This window comes from Periplaneta americana, chromosome 2, assembly GCF_040183065.1.
Source record: "Periplaneta americana isolate PAMFEO1 chromosome 2, P.americana_PAMFEO1_priV1, whole genome shotgun sequence".
In the NCBI taxonomy this organism is placed as follows: Eukaryota; Metazoa; Arthropoda; class Insecta; order Blattodea; family Blattidae; genus Periplaneta; species Periplaneta americana.
Window position 1 is genome coordinate 48,378,136 of NC_091118.1, and position 22,731 is coordinate 48,400,866.

General features: G+C 36.0%; 3 protein-coding genes across 7 annotated transcripts in view; all 3 read left to right on the forward strand.

The window, feature by feature from the left end:
- Window positions 1–9,484, forward strand: part of LOC138693353 (zinc finger protein 665-like) — a 75,564-nt gene extending 66,080 nt beyond the window's left edge. Inside the window, exons 10-12 of the mRNA XM_069817296.1 lie at window positions 297–450; window positions 5,029–5,225; window positions 8,970–9,484. Coding sequence (XP_069673397.1) covers window positions 297–450; window positions 5,029–5,225; window positions 8,970–9,130 — 512 coding nt within the window. The 3' untranslated portion in view covers window positions 9,131–9,484. The remainder of the gene's footprint in view (window positions 1–296; window positions 451–5,028; window positions 5,226–8,969) is intronic.
- A 6,208-nt stretch (window positions 9,485–15,692) lies between these two features.
- Window positions 15,693–22,731, forward strand: part of LOC138693525 (uncharacterized) — a 70,599-nt gene continuing 63,560 nt past the window's right edge. For 2 of the 3 annotated variants that reach the window (XM_069817524.1, XM_069817527.1), the window contains exon 1: window positions 15,694–15,919. Coding sequence is in view for 2 of the 3 variants with exons in the window: in XM_069817527.1 (XP_069673628.1) it covers window positions 15,860–15,919 (60 nt within the window). In the remaining variant the exon portion in view is untranslated. Of the gene's footprint in view, window positions 15,920–22,731 lie in introns of all 3 variants that reach the window. The other variant, XM_069817517.1, reaches the window with a different exon arrangement.
- Window positions 17,060–21,562, forward strand: LOC138693498 (uncharacterized). Of its 3 annotated transcripts, none has more exons than XM_069817513.1 (6): window positions 17,063–17,354; window positions 17,976–18,304; window positions 18,384–18,539; window positions 18,668–18,745; window positions 19,634–19,702; window positions 19,891–21,562. In XM_069817513.1, exons 3-6 carry the CDS (start codon window positions 18,443–18,445, stop codon window positions 20,016–20,018), a joined length of 372 nt encoding a protein of 123 aa, XP_069673614.1. In that variant the 5' UTR covers window positions 17,063–17,354; window positions 17,976–18,304; window positions 18,384–18,442; the 3' UTR covers window positions 20,019–21,562. The 3 variants fall into 3 exon arrangements, 2 of the variants coding, with proteins under 2 accessions (XP_069673615.1, XP_069673614.1); XR_011330340.1 differs by having other exon boundaries at window positions 17,064–17,354; XM_069817514.1 differs by lacking the exon at window positions 17,976–18,304 and having other exon boundaries at window positions 17,060–17,354.

Sequence of the window (22,731 nt, forward strand, 5' to 3'; positions counted from 1 at the left end):
ATGATTGGTTAATTAATATTACCCCGGCACACTCAAATTCATACAAATTTCCAGACTCTAGACACCCAGGGAATTCCTCTTCACCGAGAGCCGAGCCCGGGAATCGAACCCGGGACCTCTTGATCTGGAAGCCAGCATGCTGACCAACAGACCACGGAGGCAGTCAATTTTTTTTTCTGTTATAATTTTCTTTCCACCTTTCCTTCTTTGCCTTTCTGCTCTTTTCCTCAGGCTTCCTATATATGTTTTCTTTCCCCTAATTTAAAATGGGTATTTAATATCTCTCGTAATTTCAGGACATTTCGGCCAAGACACAAGGCTAAACACATGCAACATCTTGCGGGATGAGGATGGTGGATCCCCCAAGTCTGCTCTGTTCCTTGCTCTTGTGGTTCTTTGCGGCATCATCTTGATCTTTTACATGCTGATATTATTCTGTGCCATTCACAGGTCAGTATCACTTATGTGATCACTGATCACCATAATAAGAATACAAGAAAGCTCTGAAGTGAAGTCAGATATTGTAAATCAGTGACTTTCAGTATACGGCCCACAGGTCTGTTGAGGCCCACCAAACATTTAGTTCTGATCTATAGGATAAACATTAGTGAACAGAGGAAGTCATGTGATGTAATTACGCGACGTGATATAAAGTTGTTAAAAAACGAAATTAAGTGGAAATCTTATGATAATTTTCCAAATACATTTATTGGCGGATTAGTACCCTCACAGAAATAATATTTCTGGAGAAGCCAAACAATCTTAACTGGGACAGATAACTTACAATTTGAAATTTATAATACTCAACGCTGGAAAGATTTAAATGCCTTCTTTGGATAAAATAAGTGGATAATTTTTCAAAGTACAAAAAATCTTGCTTTGTACGTTTTGTCAGTGTTGACATCAATCTACAGGTGTGAACCAAGCTTCTGTGATATGATTAATATAAAAAAACTATCATTATGTCAATATGTCTTTTTCGTATTGTTTTGTATTTGTGTTAATTTTTTATGATTAGGGATATTTATTTATTTATTTATTTATTTATTTATTTATTTATTTATTTATCTGTTTATTTATTTATTCATTCATTTACTCATTCATTCATTCATCCATCCACCCATCCATCCATCCATTCATTCATTTATTTATAATTCACAAAGTTAATACATACACTAAACAATATTTTCAAGTTATGTACTATTATCAGTTTCAAATATACAATTCTAATATTGATATTTATTTCTATTTCTCATCAATCTTGCCTGGACATGGCGGATTTGATGCATTCCAATTCAAATCTGTCATTCCCATAGCCAATACAAAGTAAATATAACATAATAGTTTCACCAGTACTAGCCTATGAACTACTTCATAATTTTCCAGCTCTGCTAATAACAGTATAGTACTATTTTATATTGTATAATTCTGCCTTACTATACTACCATACTATAGGTACTATACAACACAACACGAATGCAGTAATAATAATAATAATAATAATAATAATAATAATAATAATAATATAATATCATAATAAACTCACGTCACTATATTTACCAATCCTAAATGTTTTACTATTATTATTCTATTTCATCTTTTCACTTGTTTACTAAACTGTTAACAAGTTACTAATTGGTTAGGGATATAGTTTTATTAAAAACATAAAATTACTTAGTCATACGTTAAAATTTTAACACTTTTTAACGTATGACTAAGTAATTTTATGTTTTTAACAAACAAAGCGTTAACGCGAACTTTAATCAATGATAGTTTTATTGTTTAACTAGCCATACCTGTGCGCGTCGCTGCACATGTTATAAATAAATGGCATTAACTTAAATCTATTATATTTTCAAATAGAGCTTTGTTATTACTTAGTGAATAATTAGCTTATTATAAGTTGTAAATCGTTTGTTCCTGAATTATTTTCAAAATTGTATTTAAAACTATGAATATAACTGTTACTACCATGATTTCTTTCGTAGGTACTTTTAAGCTTGGTGCTATATTATACCTAAGACACAATTGACCAGTGTTTGAAACAGAATATATTTGTAAGAACTGAGAGTTGTTACTCTCAGCTGGAAGAAGACTTTGCGTATTGTTTTGCATCAAATGATGTTGTATTGTCTTGGTATATTATTTGAAGCGTGTGTTGATAATGGATGTACTCCTATAAGTAAGTTTGTAATTGGTTGGTTCTTGAGCAACTTTTTCAGCAGAAAGTTTGGACGAATGTAAATAATTTCAAAGACAGCATGTTACTGTGTTCAGTCATCCATTATTTGAGTGCACATGGCAGGTAAATGAGTTATTATTGCAACGTAATTGATTTCCATAATAAGCAAATACAGGCAACATAAACAAGATACATTCAATAGCATCAATAGTTCAGCTGCTACGAACCTAATCCTGGTATTAAGTCAGTGTCGAGAATATTAATTATATTTATATCAAATTGTTTTTGTATTAGTAATAAACAAATAAATATCTGGAATACCATGTAAACCTGTAACAATATTTTCCCGTAAAAGTCGATGTGTAATTTGGTGGAAAGTACTGGCATTATGCATGTTTTGATCTGACTGAGTGACTGAAATCACCCATACAACAAACAAATGTCTCAATTAATTTTATAGTAAGTTAAAACATATCTTTTTGTTCGTTAGAACTATATTACAAATTTTCCTCACATATTTGATCTCGATATAGATATGAAACAAAGAAGTTAAATAAACAGTGTTAATAAATTCTGATTAACAATACTAATGTTGAAGTTAACATTATCACTAAATAGAATCAGGAATCGAGTGAAATCTGGAGCTAATTCCAGGTGACTCATGCGTTATCCAGGAATGTTTTTTTTCTCCTATATTGGATTGCGGGAAAACCCCGGAAAATACCTCAACCAGGTAACTTTCCCCGACTGGGATTCGAACCCGAGCCACTTGCTTTCACGATCAGACACGCTAATCGTTACTCCATAGGTGTGGACTGCAGGAATGTTGATAAGTCTGTAATGTAACCACAAACTGACCAAAACAAACTAACCTATGAGGACCTGCTTGTGATGCAGCTCATCCCTTGGACGCATAATACGTTTGAACTGTTTTGTAGACATAATTCGGAATTAATTGTTTTCATTTTTTCCCCTTAGTATTAAAGGTTTTTAAACACATTATTGAATAACAAAACGAAAAAAATATATTGTAAAATAATTAATTTACGTGTTTAAAATACATATAACCAGGGGCGGCTCGTCCATAAGAGCTGCGGAGCTGCAGCACTCCCTGCTTTGACAGGAAAATAAAAATAATATTTATTTTAATTTGTAGAAGAATTGTTACAGCTTTTATTGGTAAATTGCTTTATATTTTATCTGGCCGGGAATATGTACTATTATCTTATGCATAATCTTTTTGCGCGTCAACTGTATTGGAATTGACATTGCATTCAAAGTCGTCCTGGGATCTGCAGAATGGTCAGCTCATAGAGAGTGTGTCTTGCATGGTCAGGGGGTAGAGAGGTGAAGGGAAGCAGAGGGAAACTGCCGCTGTTTAAAACCCATATCTCGCTGCAGTGGCTTTGCAGAGCCAGGCCACAAGGGATCTTTCCTCTCCTCCCACACCTTGAAACTTAATGACAAAATATTTATTTTCTTTTCATATACTTATTGTTGTAGAATCTTATCGAGTTAATATAACGAAATTAATATTCTCTTTTGCCTTATTATTACGTATATATCCAGCCTCCAGCAGAACCTAATATTTGCCTTAACTCAAAATGATTGCACGAGTAGAATCCTTTTGATATAGCACGTAAAATACGAAAGAGACTTCTTTTCCAGTTTTAGAAAATTGTTGACCATCAGTATATCTGAGTGTTGCTTTGGTGTGACGTCTTAATACCGTAACTTAACCAGTGCAAATTTGCAAGCATGAATGTGTGTGAATTACAGAATATTAATTTTATTTTTCTCAACTTTCCCTTGCGGAGAATATTGATGTAATGAAGTAAAATTAAAGGGTCGTCCGTTACCCGACTTAAATCTTACTTAAGCTTCATCCAGCCGAAATAGTGCATATATGTAAGGAAGTATAACAATGAAATTTACGCTAAGCATTTGTGGTTACGTGGATGTGAACAAAAAAAATCTGTATTTTGTTTTCCTTGCCTCCTCTTCGGTGGTGATGCTGCATGGACTAGGAATGGTGTGACAGATTTAGGACATTTGCCCCTAAAAAGCAAAATGCACGAATCTTCGCAGTCTCACCTGAAAAATGTTGTTTCATTGGCTATGTTACGCAACTCATCCTGCTGTGCAATTAAGTGAAACGAACAGAACAAACATTCTCAAACATAATCAAGAAGTGAGAAAAATCGTGAAATTATTTTTAAAAAAATATTGATTGTATCAAATTTTGTGGCCAATATGAACTTCCCCTTAGGGGACATGATGAAAAACGATTCGAAGAACCCTGATGTATTTCGAGTGTTGCTACAGTTCGCGAGTAATCTAAACGAGCCTCTCAAAAATCATTTGGAACATGCCACTGTTTAAAGGTAATTCTAAGACAATTCAGAATGAACTGGTAGATTGTAAGTTGAGTGTCTGTTGATCTGAAATTCAGACTGAAATCGATGGTATTAGTTTTTCTTAGGGATTAGCAAATGGTCCCACAGACATCTCCCAACTAAGTCAGGAAGTTTTGGTTTTTCGATATGTAGTGCATTTATTTTTGTCCTATACTTATCATTAATGGTATCAAGAAGTGAAATTTGTATATACCGAAATCTACTGCAGCTCTCCAATCCACAAGTTCACAAGCCGCCACTGCATATAACTAAATTTCATGTCCTAAATATTACCCAGAAATCTATAAGAACATATTTTGGATATATAAGAAATCTAAAATCAAGGTGTATTGGATCTAAAAATCCGGGCCCTGTTAAAGAATATTGTTGATGAGATAACATTTGTTAAAGTCTTGGAGTAACCTGCAGAGTAATTCTGGTGTGTATTAGGTCTGAGAAAAGGCTACGGGAACGTACGGCGGAGAGTCAATCCGAGGGATCCAACTCAAAGGAGCAGTGCGAGGCGAAGGCCAAGAGGAATGAGTGCCACATCACAATGATGATGTTGGCTATCTTTCCAAGCTTCTTGATGTGCTACGTGCCCATCATCATCATCAAGATTCGCGACAATGCTATCGATTTTCCAGGTCAGTGATGGTTCGAGAAGGAACATTTGGATTTGCGTGGTTCAAACAAAATGTAGTCCTGAACTTTTAACATTATCATATCATTATTATTATTATTATTATTGTTGTTGTTGTCATTATTACTACTACTACTACTACTACCACCACCACTATTACTACTACCGGTACTACCACTACCACTATCACTACCATTACCATTGCCACTGCCAACACCACTGCCACTACTACTACTACTACTCATTCATTCATTCATTTATTTTATTCTATAGATCTTACATGAGCAATGAAGCTTTAAGATGTGGAACATGTCAACATTTTACAATATTACAATTACAATTTTTACAAATTTGTATAGTTTTACAATTTAGTCATTTTCTACAATTTTTACAATTTTGTACAATTTTTTTTACATTTTGGCGAGATGTAGTGAGATGAGATGAGGTCCGAGGATTCGCCAAAATATTACCCGGCATTTGCCTTTTCGGTGTGGGAAACCTCGGAAAAACCCAACCAGGTAATCAAATCAAAGGGGGTAATCAAATCAAAGGGGTTGATGCCAAGGACTCGCCATAGACCATCCGGCTTCAGTCCCACGGCTGGGGAAAACCTCCGAAGAAGCCAAAGTCCAAAGGGGGATCCAACCCAAGCCCGAACACAGCTCCGGATCAGCAGCCCAGCGAGTCTGCCGACTGAGCTACATCGATGGCTCTACTAAAAGTATACAATACATAGCCAATCAGATTATTAAATTTACAAACACAAACGATCATTCATAAGTTGAGCTATATTATAATACAAAACAATTTAATTAAATTTAAGGCATAAACAATTCAACCAGTTGTGATATACAGAAATTGATAATACATATCATTCAAACTACTTCAAATTACAAACACAAACAATTTATCAGTAGAGCTATATAGATTACTATTCAATTTAAAGCATATACAATTCATCGGCCAAAACTATACAAATATATACAATACAAAGTAGCATACTTTCATTAAGCTATACAAATTTGTGCAATTAATATCAAGTAGATTAATTCAATTTATAATCATAAACAATTTATCAGTTGAGCTATACATATTACCATTCAATTTACAGTAGGTCTATATACAATTCATCAGTAGAGCTACTACTACTACTACTACTACTACTACTGCTGCTGCTGTTGCTGCTCCTTCTACCACTACTACCACCACCACTACTATCACCACCACCACTACCACCATCACCACTACTACTACTACCACCACTACCACCACTACCACTACCACTACTACTACCACTACTACTACTGCCACCATACATAATGTTTTGATAGCACCATTCTTTTAATATTTTCTGGATGTCTCGTCATTTTATTAAAATTCTCAATTTTATTCTGTTTTCAAAAATACTATCAATATACTTTTATCTTGGTCTATCAGGGGTTTTAGTTTTTCCTGTATGGCACAGTTTTGGTGATTTATTCTGGAGCAATTGAATGCCGTAAATGGAAAAGTTTAATGTGTTGGTATTAACATGTACTCTGTTATTACATTATATGATTTCCTAATTATCAATCTTCTTAATGTATCCAGCTGTTTGCTGACAACATAAAGTCCACTGTAGTCTATTCAGTTGTTGTTTTTCACGAGAAATGAGGGGTATTTTGATCGGTGTTCATTATAGATGCCTGTTGCTAGTAGCCAGAGTTGGGTTGTAGTCAATATACAGTATACTGCAGGGCTGTGATTTCCTAATTATCTTCTATTTCAAATTCTGAGCATTTCGGCTCCAACTTATCTCTTGTCTCGTCTTGTGCATTTAAGTGGCAACCTTAACCTAAATACTTGATCTCAGATCACTGACATATTAAGTATACCTCATCACTGGAACTCCCTACCTCATACCTTAAGGGGGCTGTCAGACATTGACTACTTTTAAAGGCCAGTTGTCAAATAGACTGATTAACCTATGATCTTTCTGAAAATATAATTGTTCTAATATTTTATTTTTATTTTTAATATATAAATGTTTTCTATTATTTTACTAATTCCTTCGATTCACATGTCACATTGTTGTAGTTGTTTGACTCCTAGAATTACATGTAACTCGTTTTCATTTTGCACATTATTATTATTATTATTATTATTATTATTATTATTATTATTATTATTACTATTATTATTATTGTTATTGTTAGTTGGGAGGCCAGAGGGGAAAAGACTTTTGGGGAGGCCGAGACGTAGATGGGAGGGTAATATTAAAATAGGTTTGAGGGAGTTGGTATATAATGGTAGAGACTGGATTAATCTTGCACAGGATAGGAACCGATGGTGGGCTTATGTGAGGGCAGCAATGAACCTCCGGGTTCCTTAAAAGCCACAAGTAAATTATTATTATTATTATTATTATTATTATTATTATTATTATTATTATTATTGTTTATGTATTTTTCCTGTATTGCTATTATCATATTTGCTATGTGTTCTTATACTGGTTGAGTAGAAGAGAAGGCTTTATGACCTTAGCTCTTCCAGTAGAAATAAATATTTTAAATAAATAAGTAAATAATAAGGCTTCTGAAGTCTACCAGAGGATATTTTGATTGTTTTGAAGAAAAAGTAGGGACTTTATCAAATTTCTTAACATATGAAGGTGATGTAAGATGTAAGAAAATTAAAAAAAAAAACTGCAGGTAGGTTGATGTACATTTGGGTGATAAGTACATCTTCAGGATAAATACAGTACGATTATTTAGACCTGACATTCGCCGGCAATGTGCGCCTGGGTAAGGCTAGTCCATTTAGTTGTGCCAAGGGGTGTTTGGGTTAGTTACTCGCTTGCCTTCGCAGCAATCAGATGTCATGCGTGCGGTACAGCTTAATTAAGCTGTACTGCATTCCTTTACCGACCGCTCGCCCTTATCTACTCCAGAGCTCTCCCCACTACTCCTATTACTTCCCCTCTTTCGTGTTGCTGAGCTATCAGGACTAAATAATCGGTCTGTACCTTCTTTTTTATCACGGATAAATTGCAGTATAAGCTGGAGAAAGGAGACAGTCATATATCTAAATAAATTAAAAGTTCAAAACTCTGAGCTAAATTGGAAAGTCATTGCTGTATCAGCTGAAGGACGTAAGAGTCTTTCTGCTTGGTTGAAGAGTTGGTTCACTTAAAAGCTTATCTTCAATCTCTGGAAGAGAGGCAAAAATTAGAATATTCTTGAGCTGTGCCAATGGATACGAAGAAAGGAGCTCCAACAGATATACAAACAAGATATTGCTCTCCGAATATTCTTGTACATTGTCGTGTCCAACCGTACAGCAGAACACTCCCTCTCATGACCGAGAAAAGTACAAAATTTTCTGTGCACGAACATGACTGAGGATCATCTCAATTCTTTAAACCATCATCTCCAAAGATGGCAGCTGTGAAATCAATAATCAGTTCGCATAGCAGAAGGCAAGACAAAAGATGTTTAAAAACTGATACCGGTATCTTGTAAGTTTCAAATTCCAATTCTCTCAAAGTAAACCCAGAATTCACAAGGCTTGCTATTTATTCCAATGTTTATCAAGGATGAAAGGTGAGGGGTAAAAATTAGGAAAAGGGACAGCAAATATTTTATGCCTCTGGGTGGCAACATTGTAAATCTAGTGCTGGCTGCATCATGTTTCTGTACTTGTTAGCCTGAAACAATTATAGCTTTTCATACCTGGATGTTGTGTTAAATTACATTGGTATTGATTTTAGAGTTACACATTCTGGGCTACCTCTTGCTGTACCTCTCTGGCTGTGTGAACCCCATCATCTACGTCATTATGAACAAGCAGTATCGCCAAGCATACAAGACAGTGCTGCTGTGCCAGCGACCTCAACTATTGTCATCCACACCAGTAGGAACCAGCTCTTAGTTTACAGCAATAGTGTGTTTGCCCAGAGAGATTGCATTTGTATGCAGATTTTAACATATCATTATGTTTTATGTCCTTGTGACAACAGAAAGACAATCGAAGTGACGACCCCCAACAGTGTTGCAAATATTACAGTGGCGTAACATTGAATTTCTTACTCTTATGATGAAGCATATCAGTAGGAAGACAAAAGGAATTTAAAGTGTAGAAGATGTTGCATACCCTTCAGGAGGTGTTTCAACTACTATGCTCTTTTAAGAGAAACTGAGATTACATCAATCTCTTAGTCTCTAACTCATATACTTGTATATATTTTACCTATATTCTAATAAAATATTTCATTGTTATTCTGAATCACACTGTATAATATTCAGTGGGGGGTTATGGCATAGTTGCAGGATCACCAACAACCACTTTCCCTCCTCCTCTCTTTTCTACGAGTGCCTGAAGATTTGCACCACAGCCTGAAGTTTATTATGCCAACTTCTTATTGGGATGATTGTTGAAGTTCTCAGAACCGGATTTTTGTAAGTATCATTGTTCACTGTTTGGTGGCATCTATGAATTCAGCTACAATGCTCAGATCGGATGGAGTCCACACGAACAACTAAAGATGCCCTGGGAATTCTGCAGCTTCTTCAGCTCGATGTCATTTATTCGTAAATGCACGTTACTACATCCTGCTGCATCCTACACTGACCTAAAGATCGCATTACTGTAAGTATCATGATTCGCTATTTGGTGCCATCTGTCAATTCAGCTACACAGCACCCAGATCCAGTGCAATCCACTATGAAAGCCTCTCCATCCCCATGGACTTATGCAGCTCCCTCAGACAAATATCATCTCCATGCAAATTATAGAACTACATCTACTGCATATTCGGTCAATCTGACACTATTGAAAGATGATAGATGAAGCTGAAATGAGTCCGAGGTCCAATGCCGAAAGTTACTCAGCAATTCTGCTTCAATTGGTTGATAGAAAACCTCGGAAGATCTCCCAAACAGGATTTTGAACTCAGGCCCACTTGTTTCACAGTCGGACCTGCTAATTGTTACTCCACAGCAGTGGACTACCATCACCTGTATTATAATTTATTTTTTGCTCGACCATACTATAATGAGCTCATTACATGTGTATAGTATAGCTGTCGTTATAGCAAAAGCTAATGACATTGTCAAATTACACGTGTGAAATTATCGTACAAAAATGAAATTTATTCTATTACAACTTACTTACTTACTTACTTACTGGCTTTTAAGGAACCCGGAGGTTCATTGCCGCTCTCACATAAGCCCGCCATTGGTCCCTATCCTGAGCAAGATTAATCCAGTCTCTACCATCATATCCCACCTCCCTCAAATCCATTTTAATATTATCTTTCCATCTACGTCTCGGCCTCCCCAAAGGTCTTTTTCCCTCCGGCCTCCCAACTAACACTCTGTATGCATTTCTGGATTCGCCCATACGTGCTACATGGCCTGCCCATCTCAAATGTCTGCATTTTATGTTCCTAATTATGTCAGGTGAAGTATACAATGCGTGCAGCTCTGCGTTGTGTAACTTTCTCCATTCTCCTGTAACTTCATCCCTCTTAGCCCCAGATATTTTTCTAAGAACCTTATTATTCTATTACAACACTAAACATAAAACAAAATGATCACAAATACTCCTTAGAGTTTACAATTGAGAGTCAAGTTTATCAAAAATAGGCTAATATCTAGATGAAAATTGTAACGCACTGATCATTTGCTCCATATATATACAATAAAACAAGAATTAACTTAACAATTTATGAGAATTTCCTAATATATTACAAAATAATAATACAATTCAGAGAAAGAAACCTAGAAAATATCTACAGCTTCATTTTCTGATTCTGTGACGTAACTGTATCTTAATGACATACATTAAAGTACTGCTATTCATTGAGTTATTGCGACTTAGGCTGACCAGATTTTTTATGCTCCAGCAGGGGACAATTTCAAGAAAAACCACACATGCTTATCTAGTCACTCTCCATTGAAATGTTGCAGGAAATGTGTGCAACAGTAGATACATTGATAGAACTTTTCACACTAAATTTGTAGAGTACCTATCTTAACTTTCTGAATTAAATGCATAAACACACTTAAATCATATACATAATTATAAAAAGGTAAAAAGGTAAAGGTATCCCCTAACATGCCATGAAGGCACTTGGGGGGGCATGGAGGTAGAGCCCCATGCTTTCCATGACCTCAGCACTAGAATGAGGTGGTGTGGTCGGCACCACGCTCTGACCGCCTTTTACCCCCGGGAAAGACCCGGTACTCAATTTTATAGGAGTCTGAGTGAACCTCGGGGCCGTTCTGAAAGTTTGGCAACGAGAAAAAATCCTGTCACCACCTGGGATCGAACCCCGGACCTTCCAGTCCGTAGCCAGCTAGCCACAAAAAATTCAGTGTCAGTACTGACGCATGCATGGTAGTCTTTCGCATAATATAGTATACACTGAACTCTAACACACACATTTTACAAGTATTTGTCTGAAGAATGTATCTTTTTAAGGATCTGTTCATTCCTATACAGCGTCACACTAAGTTCTTACATGAGAAATGAAGGTTTGTTTTCACTTGTGAAAATTAGTGGGACTACATCTTGGTGTTACTGGTAGCTACTGTAGGCACCTCTTAGTTTCTTGTTTGCTTAAATGAACGAATTCATGACTTCTTATCACAAGGTAAGTGCACATGAGGAAGTGCCTTTTCATAAATGAGTAACATTTAAAGGGAGATTGTAAGGGGGGGAGGGGAATTTATTGTTGATTCTGTTACTAATAGGGGTAAGGAATGGGATGGAATTTCGGGAGGGGGGCACTGCGACCTTTCGATATCTGTTGCACTAACCCGCAAGCTAGTCGCATTTCCATATCCACACCAGCTGACTACACTAAGGTTCATTGAATGCTAGGGTTGAGTGAAAACCTTTTTTTTTTTTTTACTTATATCAAAAAGCTTTGGCATGCAAAAGTTGATGCATTATGAGAGCTTATCTGCAAAATTTATTTCTTAATGGAGTGATATCTTCAGGTGTTACAAGAGCCCCAAAAATTGTATCTTCCATTATTACAACAAATGGCTTTTAAGGAACCTGAAGGTTCATTGCCGCCCTCACATAAGCCCGCCAGCGGTCCCTATCCTGTGCAAGATTAATCCAGTCTCTATCATCATACCCCACCTCCCTCAAATCCATTTTAATATTATCCTTCCATCTACGTCTCGGCCTCCCTAAAGATCTTTTTCCCTCCGGTCTCCCAACTAACACACTATATGCATTTCTGGATTCGCCCATACGTGCTACATGCCCTGCCCATCTCAAACGTCTCGATTTTATGTTCCTAATTATGTCAGGTGAAGAATACAATGCGTGCAGTTCTGTGTTGTGTAACTTTCTCCATTCTCCTGTAACTTTATCCCGCTTAGCCCCAAATATTTTCCTTAGCACCTTATTCTCAAACACCCTGAACCTATGTTCCTCTCTCAGAGTGAGAGATCTTCCATTATTAATATTTTAATTTTTTACATTCTTTATTATTTCAAATTTCATGTACCTTGGGTTTTAATAATTTTAGTGGAAGTGTAAATAGTAAGAAAAAATTATCTTCTCTGAAACTCAACTTCCAATTGCTAGAAGAACAATGAAAATCTGAATTTTAATAGAAATGTTAAAAAATCTCAAATATGGCTACAAATTTATATTGGTTAATTGGTTATAGTTGAAATAATATGAACTCGTTTTTGAAAAGAAAAGCTATTTATTTAAATTAAAACTAATTTATGAACATGAAAAACAAATATGCTCACGTCAGAGATCAAGTACATTACACCTCTTAAATGTAGTTTGTGAGCATAAGTGAATAACAAATAAATTGTAAAGAACTATTAACTCTGATTGTATTAAATACAGGGTGTATCTAAATTGGTGTCAAATATTTCGGGGACGTGTTCGTAACACAAAAACATTACAAAAGGTTCATATGAACATTGGTCTCAAAATAATTTATTTCGGAGTTACAAGACAAAATTTAATGTTACAAAAATTGCTCGAAGTGGCTTCCTCCTGATTCGATGTATCTCCTAAAACTGCGTTACATGCTCTGGCATACTCTGTTGAAAATTCCTGGAGTGTTTCGTATTTCGTGAAATCCATTTGGATACGCTCTCAGAATATCAACATGAAGTACAGGAGTCGCATAAACTAGGGACTTTAAATGTCCCCAGACGAAGAAATCCATTGGATTCAAATCAGGCGATCGAGCAGGCCATGCAACGAATCCCCTTCGACCAATACATCTTTGGGGAAATCGATCATTAAAAAATTACGAACTATCAGACTGAAATGAGCTGGAGCAGCATCGTGTTAAAACACGTTCGTTGGATGACGTCCAGAATCACATCATCAATTAAATGATGCAAATCATTTCGTTCTGTTCACTCACAGAATACATTTTCTTCTGATTTTTTTGCTCTACAAAATACAAACAAATAAAAAAACCATCAAACAGTCAGTGGTCAATGAAGGGACAAATCCTTTAAAAGCTGCCTAAAGAGTGGTTTTCAAACCCATATTCTTATTAACTTTTTAAATTGTTTCGATGTTAGGAACACGTCCCCGAAATATTTGACACCAATTTAGATACACCTTGTATTATGATATTCAGTTTTTTTGTCGAAATGAGGCATGACAGTCCTAGATTTCAATCTGGCCCTGATATATTCATCCCTTTTTGGTTCGCAAACTGCTGAAGCGATCTCAATCATTAAACGAACACACCATTCTACTGCTTGTGTATGACACAAGAACTTTGGAAATGTCAGCGGCTCATTATCATCGATATCTTCTCGGAAGATCGACTGAGTTATGGGTGGTTCAGTACCGATGTAGCTCTCATGACTTATCATTTCATAGTAGTCCGAAGCATTGAAGTTCAGCTTGGGTACCTTAAATTTTCTTACGTTCTTGCTGGGTTGTTTGTCTCTGGTTCCAAGTATACAAGAAAAAGCTATTTCTGATACCTTCCCTTGTATCAGTTAGCATAGCTAACACATATTTTCGAGGTGTGCGAAATATGATTTTCTTTCGATCACAGGATCAACAACGATCTTAAGATTTTCCAGTAGGCATCTGCTGAACGGAATCATTTTCCAGAGGTGCCGTGGTCCATTCCAACATTATGATTGCATTTTAATTGCAAACCACACTGATGCATATATTTTCACTGGCCATCCCGACCAGATTTTCTGATGAGTCATTGGTACTAACATACAAATCAATTTTAATAAAAACTCTATGGTCTTAGGGCACCTCAAAATATTTAATTTGAGATATAATTTTTTTAAGGGTATGACAGTATCATTATAAATACCTTAAACACCCAAGTTCATTAATACAACAAAGTAAAAAAAATAATAATAAATGAAGATAAATTGTTATATTTTAAAATTTTAAGGCCATTGTACACCTCAAGATAGCATATGATTTTCATACAATTTTCAGGTTATGTTGGGTATAAAATGCAACAACTTTTGCACACACAAGAATTTTTTATTTCTAAATAAAGTGAAAAATCATAAATTTTTACTACATCCTATTTCGTACCCAGGTTTTGAGTAGGCAACCCCACTCGTCCCTAGGCCAGCCTCTTCCATGTATTGCCAGCTGGCATTCAGGGAATGCTATAGACTGATGTAGATGCCTAATATGGGGAAACAGAAGAACCCCGAGAAAACCCCTAACCGCGACCTTGTCTGCCACAAGTGTGACTATGGATATTGCAATGAGAAATCTCAGGTCTGATTGGGACTCGAACCTGGACCGCCTGCGTGACAGACTGAAGGTCTGACCAGTGGTGTATTTCTAAACAAAAAAAGTGACCTGGCTCTGGGATTTCGGTAGTATCGGTAGTAGTTGTCTTCGTCATCATCATCATCATCACCACCACCAACATAATTTCTACAGGAATACATATGGAATGTCAGATGAAAATAGATTGGTTTGAACGTAGATAATTATAGAGGTTGTTAGGTCTGTGGAGTATGATATTGTTTAAATATGAAGTTATTTTACCTCGAAGTTACATTTAAATGGCTTTTATATATGTATAATGAGCGTGATGTCACACTCCCTTTGCAACACTATTTCCTGTGAAAAAATAATTTTCAGTAATTATTTTGTAAGATTGCCTCGGTGGTCAGGGTGGGATTGTTGCTGGGCGGAATCCTGAACAGACGTTTCAGTGTCACATTGTTGATAAGTAACGTCATCTCTGAGCATAACGAGAAAGGACTAGAGATGTTAACAATGAATTAAAAAAGGTATTTCGAAATTAGCGGGAGGTCAAGGAAATTTGTTTTCTTTATTGAGACATTAAATGCAGTGGCTGCCATGTTCAGCTCTATATTTGTTCAGTGTTGTCAATATAGCGGTTTTCCCGCTGAATCTAGTGTATTTGTGTAAGGTTAGCGGATAAAATTATCAAATTTGTATTGTTGGTATAAGAATTCGAAGGTTTTTTATTAATCCTCACAGCGGCAAAATACTCTATTTCCACATTGATAATAAATACATCAATTTTTGCGACTTCTGCACTATTTCATAGTGCATTTTAAGTAATCGAGTTAGCAGAGCTATTTGTATCCATTTTCTATTTGTGTTCGAATATTACACTCGTAGAAAAGAAAAATAATGCCAAGATCTCAAAGAATATTCAAGAAGAGGAAAGGACCTTGCAGAAGAAAAAACCTTGTAAGTAGCAGTATATAATATGGTGTAAAAACTAATGTCGACTGTAAATAGCAGTGTAAATAACGAAGTTAGGTTAGACACGACATGCGTTTCATCCTTTAGTAGAAATAATGGGTACAATAATTTATTTCAAACTCATCAAGGAGAAAGTGGTGAAACTTTGATAAAACTAATTTATTTATTTGGGTTGACTGTACAAAATTTACTTGAAGTACACTTGGACGTTGCGCGCGCATCACTTGGACGCTATCTGGATCATATGAACAGTTTCATCCAAATCAACTTCACAGGGAGCTACATCCAAGTTGAGTAGGACGGTAGCCAATTTAAATACTTTGTTCCAAGTGGAATAAAAAATGACGTCAAATATACTGCATGCGGGGGGTGAAACCCGTAAAAGGAAACAGAAAACAATTAGGAAGTGGACGGATAGGGAAAGTATAAGATTCATGGAAATGTACGAGGCAGAGGAAGTGTTGTGGAATGTGAGGTTAGCGGACTATAAGAATAAAGATGCACGGAACTCGGCAGTAGAAAGGTTAGCAAAGGCCATGAACATACCTGGTTTCAGTGGGCGTGACGTTCTAAAAAAAATTAATTCAATGCGAACAACTTATAAACAAGAGATTGAAAAAATTAAGGTGTCGAATACCGGTACAACAGACTCGGCAACTACAGACATTTATGTTCCTAATCTAGCCTGGTACAAAATCGCCGACCGATTTCTTCGTGGTGTTATGAATATAAGAAGTAAACTCACAAATTTGGTAAGTTTTTCTGGTTTGTCTTTTTAGTTAATTTTTATTGCCGTCACTCACAATGGTTTTAAATAGTATGTGAACCATTTGGAGGCAGACATTAATTAACGAGGTAACAATGAACAAATATAAATTAGAACTATAAAATAATTATTCAGAAGCGTGCTTTTCAGAGAAAAATACATTTCATTTAATCACGTCAAACGGGGTGATTTCAAACATAAAGTAAGTGAAGGGACATGATTGTTGAGCGGCGAAAATGTTTGAAGGTCTGCAGAGCTGTTCATAAGACGTCAAAATTTTAATTCATTCTCAACATAGACTAGGCTATATTATTTAAACAGAAAAGCGAAGTGATTATCTTGTTACCATGGATAAATATATAATAGGATGCGAAACTGCGGACAGCACGATCTAGAAGCGGTATTCTGAAATAAGGTGATCAGCGCCCGACGTCGTAGGTGGTAAATCATAGAACTACGTGAGGACCAGCGTTCTCCACTCTCCGATACGAAGTAGTTAGAACGTTGGCCGATGACTAGCCAACAGCGTTATGAAGGCAAGATGGATTCCAGAAAAATGCAAAAGATTCGAGGAAGATGCTCAGCGCCTGGATGCAAGACTGTTAATACTGTGGGAGGGAAGCATTTTTTCTATTTTCCTCAGGAACCTATGAGGTAAGCTTTAGTATTATTATTGTGTCCTGTGTAGCCTAAACCTTACACTTGAAAACAATGTACTTTTTGGTGAAGTAGGTTAGACGAGCTGTGCATTGCTTTCTGCTAATTTATTTAGGATTATAGTAGGAGTATAAATTTAGATGGTTCCGAAATTCAGTCAAACTGTAACGAAATGTGAAATATTGACGAAAAAGAGCAAGAAGGCTGAAAATGAAACCTCGTAAACCTGAATTGTAGCATTAGGCCACATGGCTGCAAACTAAAGCCACGTGGTTTTTAGTATAAACATCTCACAGTTATGGAAAATAAAATTATGCCTTCTTTGATGTAGTTAGCCATTCTGGAGAAATTCTCAATCATGTGTAGTAATAATAATAATAATAATAATAATAATAATAATAAGCTTAGGCCTAATATTTAATTTAGTTTGTACCCAATATCTGTTGCTGCTACCAGTTTTCCTATGGTCACTCACCACCTAGTGATGCGCATTAGACATCTCTTAAAATAACACAAATGCAGCAGATAACTTATTATTTTTTTCCCCAATTTTTGCATGATTTCTATTCAATATTTCTTCTACTTTATCTCATTAGTAATTGTAATCCATTGCTTTAGGTGTTGGAAGTGGCTCCGATTTTGTGGGCTAGAGGACCGGTATCGAGTTGCCGCAGATGCCACACACAGGTTGAGAATCTGCATGGACCACTTCATTGAGTATGACTATTATAGCTCTTCACAAAAAGTGATACTTAAGCAAACTGCAGTGCCCACTGTTCATGCTAATGGATTAGTGGTGCCATCAAACCCTAAAATCCGGAGCCCACCATCTAGCCCAGTTATGCCTCGAGCGACCTTATCACCGGGGTCTACCCCAACTTTCAGGCATCACAAGACTTTGCGGACGTATGCTAGGAGGGCGAAGATTGATTCTGCAGCTGCTGAAGGTAATTAGTACACTAGCAATGTTTTTATGTCATTCATGTTTAAAATTTCCGATTTCATTACTCTTTTCTTTATTTTCAGGTACGCGTAGTCTCATAGGTTTACAAGCTGCAACTGAGTAGGCTGCAGGCTTGGCAGCTATGCCTCAAACAATTCCTGCTCCTATGAGTACTCCAGCTTCAAAGATTACTGCTTCGACGGCATATGCCGGGATGAATAAAGATGCATGCCAACAAGGTAATTATTCCACTTAGTTAAGTTTATGGATTTCAAGGAATGCCTTAGTTTCTCATCAGCTGTTCTTACATTACATGTTTCAAAATACATAATTAATTATGTTTCGTTTTTTTTTGTGATTATTACAGGGAACAGTATGATTGGTGAACAGCTGAGGGGCTATCAGCAACCATCGCTCCTATTCAATGTGGTTCCCACAGCTGAAGGTAAGCGATACTGTCTTGTGAGCCTGGTAACATGCTAGTAATCATTTAAGTTAATTGCCCCCTGCCATATGTCTGCAGTGTTCATACTTCATTCTTTTACAGTAGCGAATAATAACAAATCCTCTTAACTACAGGGCAGGGTGTTTATCTTGTTATATATTGATCGTCCAGTTCAAAAGTGCGACAACTCCAAAATTGCCATTTTTTAGTTATTTATACTACTGAAAGCCCCTTTCGGAGCTCTTTCCAATTCAATATTGAGATAAGTCATATTTACAACCAAAAAGAATAAAAACGAAATAAACTGCTTTAGAAGTAATTATAACTATGGACTTTATTAATTCATTATTACTACATTTCGAAATCTATTAATAATGAACTGGAAGATCGTGATATACTCGTCCTGAATACTGACTCAATTCTAATTGTCGTGGTTATGAACCACAACTCTGTCCCTTTTTAGGGGATTTATTTGAAACTTTCAACTGAAGATATCTCAAAACTTGTTTTTTTGTGTTGTCGCACTTTTGAACCAGACGATCGATATTGCAACTGATATCCTGACAAGTCTCCCTGGCACACGAAGTACACTATCATTCCCTCTTACTGACTTCTCTTTAATATCCCAACACCTCTGCTGATTATCCCTTTCTGTTAGTGTCAGTTGTCCTCTATAGCCCAGCCTATTAGCAAAAAAATATTTTATATTACATTACAACGAACAATTCAGATTAACACAATCAAATTTGTTGCAGCATTAAACTTTTGGATGGTTACTATTACTTAACATTTATATGAGTTATAATTTGTACAGTTAAGAGCAGTTTGAAATGAATGGAGCACAAAGTCTGTTCAATTCTTGCTTCAATTTATCATTTATTTCCTTAGATACTGACATGAATACATCCAAGATGGAACAGTTTCCTTCAGCTTCAGCTACACCTCCTTCCAAACTTGGTAAATATTGATCACATTTTGATGTATTGTCAATTTTGTAGTATGTTATATAGCCTATCCATAGCTTGCATGCCTTTTGTTAGGCCTACATTAACTCAACAAGGCTAAAGGTGTTGTCACGTTTCATTTTTTATTTAAAATAGTTCCCAGCAATTAGATTAATCTGAAGTTAATTTCGTAATCTTTAGGTCCTGGTGTTGCAAAACGAAAACTTTTCTCGAGTCCTCACTTATCTTCACCCAGGAGCAACAAACTAAAAATGGCAGCTCTGAAAGCAAAGGTGAAGAGACTGGAGAAAAAATTGCAGTGTCTTTAAAGTAGTGTAAATCGCTCATATTGTGTGTAACAAAAAGGTATAATATCATATTGGTGGAAAGTTCATAGCTTTTTTTATTATTTTTTTATATTTTTATTTATTTATTTTTTTGCCCCAGAAAAAAACGTTTTTAGCAAGTGTTAAATATATTGTGTAATTGTAGGGAGCAAAGTTACAGTATGTGGTACATGTGTGCGTATGTAAGAGAGATATTTGACTTTGGAAGTTGGGGGTTAACATACCTTCAGTTCACCTAGTAAACTTTTTTGCCCAACATAATGCAAGTAAGTGATGCAGCTCATGTATTTCACTCTGACCCTCAGTACATACAACATTTTGGTATATGTTACCGTTATGTGTATGCCAAACAACAATGTCTAAGAACCTTAGATGTGATCCTAGAAAAGTGTTCTAAAATGTGTTGCAAAATAGTAGATAGTAATATGACAGTTTCAATTATCAAACATTTTTTTGTAGTATCTGAAATCCGATTAATGTAATATGTATCTAGTCAGCGATGTATGCAACGGAGGGGAGAAAGGAATTGGCCACTCTTACTCATTACCTCCTGCTCTGATTGTCCCATGAGTGTTACTTGTAGGGTCCAAACCTGTTTTTGGACAGTTGACTAACCAATAGTTGATGGGTCCAGGCAGACAAGGGGACAAACCATAAATTTCGATACGTAGGATATCTCATTGGAATGTGAAGAAATATGTTCTGACTAAACTATATGACAACACATTATTCAAATGGTATCATTTACATCTGTAAACGAGCACAGATGGCAGAGCATTCCAAAATATAAATATATAGATGTGGCTTTTTCTCTTATCCGACTGGGCCCCACAATTTCAATTATTCAATTTGTTGTATAGACTTTACCAATGTACTGCACACTAAATATGTAAGTGTATCTGTGTGTATAGGATTACCAGATGTTCTGGATTTCGCTTGACATGTCCTGCATCCTGCCAGGGTTCGTAAAAATCAGAAATTGTCCTGCTTTTCTTTCTTGCCAATTCCCAATGGACAAAAGAGAGTAACTATTGAGTTGGGGTCCATTAGAGGAATTATGTTTGTAAAATCCTTGCTCAAACAAGTCGAGTCACCAGAGAAGTATTAACAATCCGAAAATTAAATAAGGTAAAAGCTAATTTAGAATCCGTATACTTCAATTCTATTCATGATAATAGTTTTGTATCAGTTTTATTGTACAAAGACAAACAAATTACCTAATTATATAACAGAATGTAAAAAGACGTCACGTCAAGTATCAAGTTAGTCTATTATGCCCTGCTTTTATATGGAAAATTCTTTTTCATTTAAAATGACCTGCTTTTAAATTGTTACAATCTGGTAACCCTAGTGCACATGTAGTGTATGTTAAACAGTGATATGATGGACCTTGTCAAAATTGTGTTGTTGAATGTATTGTAAAATAGTATACAGTAATATAGTAATTTCAATTATGTAACTAGTTTTTGCAGACTTAAAGTGCACTATACACTATTACCTAAAGAATAAAATCCCAATTATCTAACCTTGTTTTCTTTTATTTTCTGTCCCTGTTTGGCTGTATTTTAATTAGTTACATTATAAGGTAGTGTAAAATAGACCGTCTCTTCCAACTATTGGCTCCAATAACAATTTTCAGTGAAAGATGATGTGAGGAATAAAAATTTTAAAGTTTTACTTTAAATTGAGGGTTTGGGGCGAGGAATATTTACTGCATATAGTTCAACTTTTCGCCGCCAGGCGCGCTGCTAGATACGCGGAGTAGCTAGTTATTATTTTCGCTACTTGGGTGCGCTGCTGGATGTACGGAGTAGTTACTCTTTTCGCTACTTGGTGCGCTGCTAGATGTAATAACGCCTCTAACCGCATATAGATGGCAGCACGATCAATTCTACAACAGCGCCTCTAGTATGTGTTACGGGAAACTCAGTGAGTTTCGCATCCTATTATATATTTATCCATGTTGTTACCGTGTGAACCAAAACTTTCGGTTCTAGCATGCACAATATGGCAAGCCGCCAGCGTAGCTCAGTCAGCCAAAGCGCTTGCCTTCCGATCCGAAGTTGCGCTTGGGCGCGGGTTCGATTCCCGCTTGTGTTGATTACCTAGTTGGGTTTTTTCCGAGGTTTTACCCAAACGTAAGGCAAATATTAGATAATCTATGGCGAATTCTTGGCCTCGTCTCGCCAAATATCATCCCACTATCACCAATTTCATCGACGCTAAATAACCTCGTAGTTGATACAGTGTCGTTAAATAACCAAATAAAAAGAACACTAAGGCATTCTTTGACTTAGAAAATACGCGAGTCTTGTGTCCCTGATTATACATGGTTAATTATTTACTGTATGTTTAGCTCCAAATAGTTCACATGTTTTATAGCCATGTGAGGCTGTTTCTAATTTGATTCTGAACAACCACAGTATCTATAAAACACATTGTGGGAGAACACTGCTACACTCGTTAAAGTATTTATTTTTAATAATAGAATAATAAACGTGCTGAGCAGATCATTAATGGTAGGCCTACTGTTTTAACTGCAATCATTTAGCGATTTCTTTCATTTGACGATCGTATGTATAATGTGATCAGGGCTGGTGCCGGTTATAGAATTGGGCTCATGGATTTTTTTTTTTTTTTTTTTTTTTGCTGCAAATCCTGTGATGGAATCCGTGGATGGTGTATCTCGTGATAA